General features: G+C 60.0%; 2 protein-coding genes across 3 annotated transcripts; one reads left to right on the top strand and one right to left on the bottom strand.

Moving 5' to 3' along the window:
- Positions 1-767: 767 nt before the first annotated feature.
- On the bottom strand, positions 768-3,717 carry CLPS (colipase). Of its 2 annotated transcripts, XM_074850509.1 has the most exons (3): positions 1,817-3,717; positions 1,123-1,245; positions 768-1,039 (listed from the first exon to the last, which is right to left on the bottom strand). In XM_074850509.1, the coding sequence occupies exons 1-3, from the start codon at positions 1,910-1,912 to the stop codon at positions 902-904; spliced, it is 357 nt and encodes a 118-aa protein (XP_074706610.1). In that variant the 5' UTR covers positions 1,913-3,717; the 3' UTR covers positions 768-901. The 2 variants fall into 2 exon arrangements, with proteins under 2 accessions (XP_074706610.1, XP_074706609.1); XM_074850508.1 differs by lacking the exon at positions 1,817-3,717 and having other exon boundaries at positions 1,123-1,684.
- Positions 3,718-3,933: 216 nt separating this feature from the next.
- LHFPL5 (LHFPL tetraspan subfamily member 5) lies at positions 3,934-7,872 on the top strand. The gene is made up of 3 exons (XM_074850505.1): positions 3,934-4,368; positions 6,827-7,063; positions 7,275-7,872. Exons 1-3 carry the CDS (start codon positions 3,957-3,959, stop codon positions 7,289-7,291), a joined length of 666 nt encoding a protein of 221 aa, XP_074706606.1. The 5' UTR covers positions 3,934-3,956; the 3' UTR covers positions 7,292-7,872.
- The last annotated feature ends 642 nt before the right edge of the window (positions 7,873-8,514 follow it).

Genomic DNA, 8,514 nt, shown 5'->3' with positions numbered 1-8,514 from the left:
CCCCCTCAGAGCACATCTGTGCCCCCTCCCCATGCCCAAACTGCTGGTCTGAGCTGTGCATCCCCCCCCCCCCCCAGCCCACCCTGCCCAGGGCACAGCTGTGCAGGGGCAGAGTTAAGGGGATTTGCCCTCTCGCTGCCAGCCAGGGCGGCTCCCACCATCTCCTCCCCCCAGGCCCATCCCGAATTCCCAGAGCTCCTGCACATCTCGCAGCTGGAGAAGCTGGGGGTGCTGCACCAGGGGCCCCCACGGCGCACACACAACCGCTGCCCTACAAAGTCCTTTTTGGGGAGGACTTGCACCCGGCCAACCACCTCCTGGCCATGTCTGCCCCCCCCAAGGAGGTGCAGGGTCATCCAGAGCCCGTGGTGTGGCACGGCGGAGGCAGACACGGCCACCGAGCACCCCGAGCACCCCCAGCTTCGACACCGCCTTCAAGTCCCTCTTCTCCGGTGACAAACCTTTTCTAGGGGACATTTCCAACCAGAGCAGCCACGGCAGCAAATAAACTGAGTCTGGCACAACCCGAGTGGCTCCCTCAGCTCCCGGCGCTGCTGCTTCTTCCACTCCCCTGCACCCCCTTCGCTAATGCCCCCCCCGAGCTCACCCCATGGCTCACTGCTGGCCCAGATGATTACACAATTCCATACGATGTGCACATATAGGTAAAGCCATCGTGTCCCTGCAGCTTTTCTCAGGACCTTCTGGCCCTGCTGCCCCCGTCCCCAGCCAGAGGGATGCGTCGAGTGAAAACGCCGGCTTGCAGCTCGGCAGAAGATGCTCTTTACTCGACCCCCCCCCCCCCAGCCGGGGCAGTGCGGGCAGGTCCGAGCATCCCTGGGGAAGGGAAAAAGCAGAGTGGCAGAGGCAGCATCGGGGGGGCACCGGGGGGTCTCTTCCTTCACCGCGACCCGTTGGAGCTCCGGGGGTCTTGGCAGATGCCGAAGTCGCTGTTGGTGATGGAGCCCACGATGGTTTTATCAGCGTCGCAGGTCAAGCCGCTCTCGCAGGGGCACTTGTAGTAGACCCCATAGATGCTCTACGGGGAACCAAGGCACAGTGCAGCGCGGGGGACGTGCCCCCATCCCTGTCCCACCCCCCCGGGAGCAGAGGAGCACGTACCTTTGGGGAGCACGCCTGCAACTCGGCCGCCTTGGGCGCGCATCGGGCCAGGCTCAGGCCGCTGCCCCGGTGGCAGCAGCCGCTCTTGCACTGGGCGCTCTGCAGACACAGCTCCCCCGTGTCCTGCACCGCGAGGCACGGCCTGAGCACCAGGTCCCTCTCTGTCCCCCACCTTAAACCCCCCCCCGGGGGGCCTGGGGGTTTTGGGTGGGTGTCGCACACCAGCTCTGCCTCAGCATGCCTGAGCCTCCCACCCTGCAGCATTTCCTTGGTCTGGCCCAAAATACCACCCGCTGAAGTGCTGTTTTCTGCCTGGCTCATGGGAACGGGGCTGAGACACCACAGGGAAAGTGTCCCCCCTCCCCATTCCCTGTGAGCCCCCCAGGGAGAGGGTTCTCACTGGTGCAAGCAGCAGAGAACTTCAATCCCATCCACTTGCAGCTTCCCTGTCCCTTTACACAGCTGCTTTCCCGGGCTCTGAGATCCCTCACAACCCGGGAAAACCCAGCACACCATCCCCACCTGCCTCAGTTTCTCCAGCCACAATAAATTTTGCTCTCGGCAGCTGCAGCCGTTACCCCGGGGCTCCCCCACGTAGCTGCTGCCAGTGACTAAAGCACCACAGACCCCTCCAAACCCCCCCCCCCGGTGCATCCCCCAGCTGTGGCAAGGACGGGATTAGTGTCCCTCTTACCAAGTTGAAGATGAGCCCTCGCTCGTGCGGCGCAGGCAGGGCCAGGGGCAGGAGCAGCAGGGCCAGGAGCAGGCAGGGGGGAAGCGCGTTGGCCATGGTGGGCTCGCTCGTGCCTCCGCCACGGGGCCAGCGGGTGCTTTATAGCCAACACCTCCATCAGCTGATGTGGCTGCTCCTATCACACCCCAACCCGTGGCATTGGGGCAGCGCCACGACGGGAAGCAGCGATGCCCACGCTGCCAGGTGGTGCCACCACAGGGATGTCTTGCCTGTCCCCAGGTGACCGTCCCGCACTGGTGATGCCAACCTGCCCTGTGGCAGCTCCTTTGGCCAAAGCGAACGCGAAGGAACGGCACTCCCACGCTTCCCCCGGGGGGTTTCCAGTCCTCCTTCCTCCTTTCCTCCACCCTGGCTGTAGGGAGCCGTGGGGCTGGGGCTCTCCGAGACCCTCCTCGTTGGGTGCTGCTGATGGGTTCGTGGGCAGAGCGAGAGCTGGCGCCACAGCAGCTCCGCTCCGTGGGAAAGTGCCCACCCCAGATCCTCCATCACTGGAACATTATGATCACAGATGCCAAGAAACCCGCTTGAGGAAGCCCAAAGCGTGGCAGGAGCAAGCCCACCCCCTGCCAGCATCCCGCTGGCCTCGCTCGGTGCTCCGGAGCCCACCGATGTCCCCATCCCACGGGCCACCACTGCCCCATGCCCTGCCAGATATTTGCTCTGTGTTTCAGTGCTTGGGGGACGTGGCTGATGAAAGGAAAACAGCGCTGGGAACGGCACAGCTTTTCGCGCCCGCCTTGGCCCAGCTGCTCTTGGCAATGATTAACCCCCTGGGCAGCCCCGGCCTTCAGTGGCCGCGGGGGTGACGCTGAGGCTGGCGCTGGGTGACCGTCACCCTGGCACGTGGCGTCCAGGCCCCACGGTGGGAGCGGAGCCCCTGCGGTCCCTCGGGATGGGGGGCAGATGTGGCTCCTGGAGAAAGGTCCCAAGGTGGCCACAAGTGCCCGCAGGCCATCAGGGCAGGCTCCGGGGCTGCCCACGCTCCCCTGGCAGCAGGACGCAGGGGCCAGGCAGGGCTCTGGCCCTGCCGCAGGTGCTGGCTGCCCCCCCCCGGGGTGTCCTGGCAGCAGGATGAGCCATTTCCCTCTCTGCAGCGGGGCTGTGGGGACGGTCCCCTCCCTGCCTGCAGCCCCAGCCAGCCCTGGAGGTGATGGGATGGGAACCAGGGTCTCACAGCCCCCCACCCCAATACAACACCCCATGTACCCCCCTCCAGTGGGGGAAGACCCTGATGACACCAGCTGGGAGGGCAGAAGGGAGCAGCTGAGGGGGTGAAGCATTTGGGGGACATCCTGGGGGTCATGGTACAGCCCCTGGGGCACACGCTGGGGGCACCCCAACATGCATCCTGGGACACATCCTGGGGGTGCACGGCCCATCCCGGGGCACACAGTACATTATGGGGACACAATGGTGCACAGAGTGCACCCCGAGAGTGCACAGGGTGCACCCCGGAGCACCGCCCAGGGGCACGGGGTGCATCCCGGGGGGATCCTGGGGTGCACGTTGGGGACACAGGGCTCATCCCACAGGCCCAGGGCACATCCCGAGGGAGCATCCCAGGGATATGGGGCACATCCCGGGGGTCCAGGGCTCATCCCGGGGGCGTATCCCGGGGTCACAGGGTGCATCGCGGGGGGTACGGGGCTCATCCCAGGGGCACAGGGCACATCCCGGGTGTTCGAGGCTCATCCCAGGGGATCCGGGGCTCATCCCGGGGACACAGGGCACATCCCGGGGGTCCGGGGCACATCCCGGGGACACAGGGCGCATCCCGGGGACACAGGGCACACCCTAGGGGCGCATCCTGGGGGTGCAGGACCCATCCTAAGGGCTCATCCTAAAGGCACATCCCGGGGCCACCGGGCTCATCCCGAGGTCCCATCCCGAGCCGCTCCCGCCCGGCTCCTCCCGAGCCCACCCCAGCTCGGGGCGGGGGGGTCGCGCCGCCGCCCCCCGGGGCGGTCCAGCCGCCGCCGGAGCCTCCCGCCGCCGCTCTCGGCCGGGGCGGGGCGGTGCCGGTAGCCGTACCGGTGGCCGTGCCGGTAGCCATACCGGTAGCCATCCCGGTAGCCCCGCCATGCCCAAGCTGCTGCCGGCGCAGGAGGCGGCACGGATCTACCACACCAACTACGTGCGGAACGCGCGGGCCATGGGGGTGCTCTGGGCCCTCTTCACCCTCTGCTTCTCCATCCTGATGGTCGTGACCTTCATCCAGCCGTACTGGATCGGCGACAGCATCGACACGCCGCAGGCCGGTTACTTCGGCCTCTTCTCCTACTGCATCGGCAACGCGCTCACGGGCGAGCTCATCTGCAAGGGCAGCCCCCTGGACTTCGGCACCATCCCCTCCAGCGCCTTCAAAACCGCCATGTTCTTCGTAGGCATCTCCACCTTCCTCATCATCGGCTCCATCCTCTGCTTCAGCCTCTTCTTCTTCTGCAACGCAGCCACCGTCTATAAAGTCTGTGCCTGGATGCAGCTGGCGGCAGGTGAGCGGGGTGGGGGGCGATGCATGGGGGGGCCAGAGCTGCTTTTCCCTTTCTGCCCCCACCTCGACTTTGCTGGGGGGGACTAGACACCAGCATAACCTCTACGCCCCATTTGCTCCCCCTTACTGGTTACCAGCAGGGAGTTTGCAGTACATAAAGCCTGTCAGAGCAGCTGAGACCCAGCAAACTCACTGCATGTGAGCAATGCTCCCCCCACCGTGTGCTGCTGCTGCAAAACCACGCGGCACCAACGGCCCAGCCACGGCCCGTCCCCGCTTACCTGGGGGTGTGGGGGGGTTTCCTCTGGCCATCGCCCAGCGCCATCGCTCCTGCTCAGCCCCAGGGTGCAGCGGGGTCATGGCTTCAGAGCATCAGTCTGAGAGTCCCACATGCCGCGGGGCTCCCTGCTGCCTTGGGGATCCCGTGGGAATTAAGCAAGGAGACGGTGATAACATTTGCTGAGTTATTTTGGTAACTCCCTGAGCTCAGGGGATGATGTAGTGGGGAGGTGGAACAGGAGGAGGGGACTGACTGTAAGACTTAGTACCATCACCCACATTTTCCTGCTTTTCCGCTCACGCCTGCAGATCTCCAGCCCTCCCCATCCCTCCCCCAACGCATCGAGACACCCAAGACACCCGGTAACCCAGCTCCTGCCTTCGCAGCCCTGCTGAAACCCAACCCAGCCCTTTGCTGCTCCTGAATCATTCATGCTGGGACTGGCTGCAGCTCCCACCGCCCCTGGGTGCCCCCACGCAGGGACACCCCAGCCGACACCCCACGGGAGGACAGCATCGGGGTTGCTCCAGTTCCTGGCTAAAGAAGTGAGCTCAAGCCAAGATTTAGATAAGAGGCTTGGGGAAGCTCAGCCTCCCCGGGAGCCGGAGCAGGGAAAGGCTTTGCTGTTGCATTTGGGGCTTTTACGTATGTTTTTGTGCTGGATGGTGGAGAGAAACCTAGTGCAGGCAGCTGTGGCTGCACAGACGAGCCCAAACCATCCCCGCCAGCCCAGTTTCTCTGTCCCAGACTGACTCTCAGGAGCTTTTGAGCTGCCACCAGGCGCTGCAGGTGCTGCCGCATTTCTGGGAGTTGTTTTAGAAAGAGGGCAGGCAACAAGAGGATCCATTTTCTGGCCTTTGCTCCACACCCAGGGTGCGTTTTCACAGGAGAATCGATTCCTTTCTAGCTTCCCCCCTTTCTCTGTGCCCCTCCTCTCTGTTAGCTACAGGGAAGAGTAATTAAATACAGGAGAAACCAGCTGCTTCTTAATGAAGAGAAATGCTCTCTGCAGACCTAGGAAGCTGCCCGCTGGCCTTGCCGCTCTCCTGTCCCCAAACCAAGGGAAAAAAAAACATCAGCAAAGGGTGAGGGAACCACCCCAAGTGTTTTCTGGATTACTGAGCACCCAGTGACAGAGAAAAGGCACCAGTACAGGGCAGGGAGCATCTCGCTGCTGCAGGGGGCTGTAGATGTCCACGAAGGGCAGGGACAAATGGCTGCTCATCCAGAGCTCCTACCATGAGGTTGTTTCTGGCATGAGGAGCCCAGGACATCCTCACACCTGCACAAAAAGATATAAAGGACCAGTTATTTCCCTGCTCTACACCAAGGTAACAGGGGAGGATGCAAAGAGCCTCCATTAATCACATCCCAAAGCCTTGCAGATGAGCTCGGCTCTTCTCCCTGCTGAACCCAGTCACTCTCGTCCAGCAAATCCAATTTCTCTCAGCACGTGGGGAAAAAAAAAAAGCACTTCTGAGATTTTGGGACATGAGCTGCTTGGCAGAAGACAGCCCTTCGGCAGCTCACGCCGGGTTTGTTGCAACTCCCATGGCAAAGCCACAAGGGCGACGTGCCGAGGGCCCCGGGGCCGGGCGGGAGCGGCCGTCGAGGTCGTGTGTGCACCGGGGTCGGGCGATGAGAGCAGCCGCAGGACGAGCCAGTGGCTCAGGGCCGGGCTGGAACCACGGCAGCTGAACAAGCAGAATTAATCCGCCTGCAAAGCTGCTGCTGACGGCAGTTCTACCTTAGCTGAAATCCAGCCACGTGCGAGGCAGTAACAAGGTTCTCCACCTCGCACAGAATAAATCCATCCTGGTTTTGTTCAGAGAAAATATTTCTTTGGAGCGACACAGCCAGGGACGTGTGCGGAGGCAGGAGAGCAGAGATGTTGCCTGGGCAACGCAGCGATGGGAGATGCTGCTGCAGCAGCACGGCCTTGATGGGAGCAGCGTGCCCTGTCCTGCTCCTCCCCAGCTGCAGCAGCACGAATGAAGCAGAACCCACGCGGGATGGGCAACCACAGGGCACTTTTAAGCCTCGTTAGCCAGTCCGTAGCATTTTACGGTTGTAGCATTGTGTTTGTGGCCGGATGCAGCCACGCTGTGCCCCTCCACCGACCCCCAAACCGTGCAGGAGCAGCTCGGGAGGTGGCTGTAACATCTCCCTCTCCCCACAGCTACCGGGCTGATGATCGGGTGCCTGATCTACCCCGACGGCTGGGACTCGAGCGAGGTGAAGCGCATGTGTGGGGACAAGACGGACAAATACACACTGGGCGCCTGCACCGTGCGCTGGGCGTACATCCTCTGCATCATCGGCATCCTCGACGCGCTCATACTCTCCTTCCTGGCCTTTGTGTTGGGGAACCGGCAGGACAACCTCCTCCCGTCTGATTTTAAAGTGGAAGATAAAGGTAAAGGCAGCCGGGGCTGAGCTCTGAGCCCCCGTCCTGCCGTGGAGCGTTTTCACACCTCAGCCGTCTGCTGTTAGGTGGGAGGATGGTGGGTTGCTCCGGTGGGGGAAGCAGAGCTGTTGTGGTCATCACACTGCAGGTGACAACATACCTGCACCGTTGTTGTTATTCCTACACCCCATTAACACTCTAATTATCTTTTGTTTTACAGAAGAGGAGAACGACTGACAGAGCTGACCACCACGTGATGCCCACAGTGATTTTTCATGGTTTTTCCCAGCACACAGAATGTTGCTCTTGTGTTTTGATTACTAGAGGATTGACAACTGTATCATTTTGGTGCTCTGGTTGCATTGGTTTTATTTGTGGTTAAACGGGAAATAGTCTTTGCTTTGCCTCCTCAAACCAAGAAATCATAAATCCTTGCAAAGTGACAAAAAATTTGAAGTCATACACTATTTGGCAAGAGCTGACCTGTTCTTTCTGTTCCCAGGGACACCTAGGGCTCTTCTTCCATCAGCCCTTCTCTTTAAAGTGACTTTTCCAGGAGCTTTAAACTTACCAACCTCTGTGGATTTTCTACAACTTTTTTCTTTTCACTTATGGGGCCACTATCAGCTCACAGCTCTCGTGGAGTTTATTTGGTGAGAAGAGCCCAAACTGGACACAGGTTGTTGGTTTGTTTTTTTTTTTTTTTGAGTTCATCAGCAAACCTGGGGAAAAGGGGAGGGATGGAGATTTGCTTCTTCTGGGGGTTTGTACACCTTCTTTCAAGAAAATTACTTCTGAATAAAAAAACCAGTGTTTTGGATTTTGTGCTGGTCTCCTTGCAGCCGGGGAAACCATCTGCCATGTCCCAGGTTGTCCTTGAAAAATACAACACAGCGAATTCCTAGCAAAGCCATGAATCAGCTTCCCACTCTGGGCAACAATAACGAAACACAACTGTTTAAAAAGGGCACTTTTCTAGGGAAAAAAAAAAATAATCTGTTGGGTGCAGGCGGCCTGTAACAATACCTGCAAACTGCAGCAGATGGTGCCAGTCAGCATCAACTGGCTGCACCACCCAATTCTTCCCATTTAGCCATCATTTCCCACCACATCCAACACCCACCTGCCGCAGCCTTCGGCCCAGCCTGCTTCTGTGGAAGACGAAGCAGCACGTCGTCCTGTCCAGCTCGTACCTGGTCAGAACCCAAAATTAGCCTGGGCGATGATTTTAGTTTCTACTTGCTGTAATTTGTTGGTTCCTGCAGCAGTCAACTGAATTCAGCTCTAACAAGCACCTTCCAGCTTTATGCCTCCCTCTAAAAAAAGCGTTAAGACTCTTAGCTAGGGAAGACAGCAGAGACTTGGAGAAAAACATATTTTAGAATGGAAAAATTCCAGCAGAGTTGTTCTGCTGTTGAGCCCTTTTAAAACAGATCACAATACCAGCAACAAAATCTTCA

Source organism: Strix aluco, chromosome 25, assembly GCF_031877795.1.
Source record: "Strix aluco isolate bStrAlu1 chromosome 25, bStrAlu1.hap1, whole genome shotgun sequence".
Classification (NCBI taxonomy): domain Eukaryota; kingdom Metazoa; phylum Chordata; class Aves; order Strigiformes; family Strigidae; genus Strix; species Strix aluco.
This window is presented reverse-complemented; position numbering and strand designations above follow the sequence as displayed.

Bases quoted from the DNA above. Each gene is read 5' to 3' on its own strand.
- CLPS (XM_074850508.1), bottom strand. From the start codon at position 1,443: ATGAGCCAGGCAGAAAACAGCACTTCAGCGGGTGGTATTTTGGGCCAG. The intron at 1,040-1,122 runs GTACGTGCTCCT...GGTTCCCCGTAG, and splicing joins TGCAGGCGTGCTCCCCAAAG to AGCATCTATGGGGTCTACTA.
- LHFPL5 (XM_074850505.1), top strand. From the start codon at position 3,957: ATGCCCAAGCTGCTGCCGGCGCAGGAGGCGGCACGGATCTACCACACC. The intron at 4,369-6,826 runs GTGAGCGGGGTG...CTCTCCCCACAG, and splicing joins CTGGATGCAGCTGGCGGCAG to CTACCGGGCTGATGATCGGG.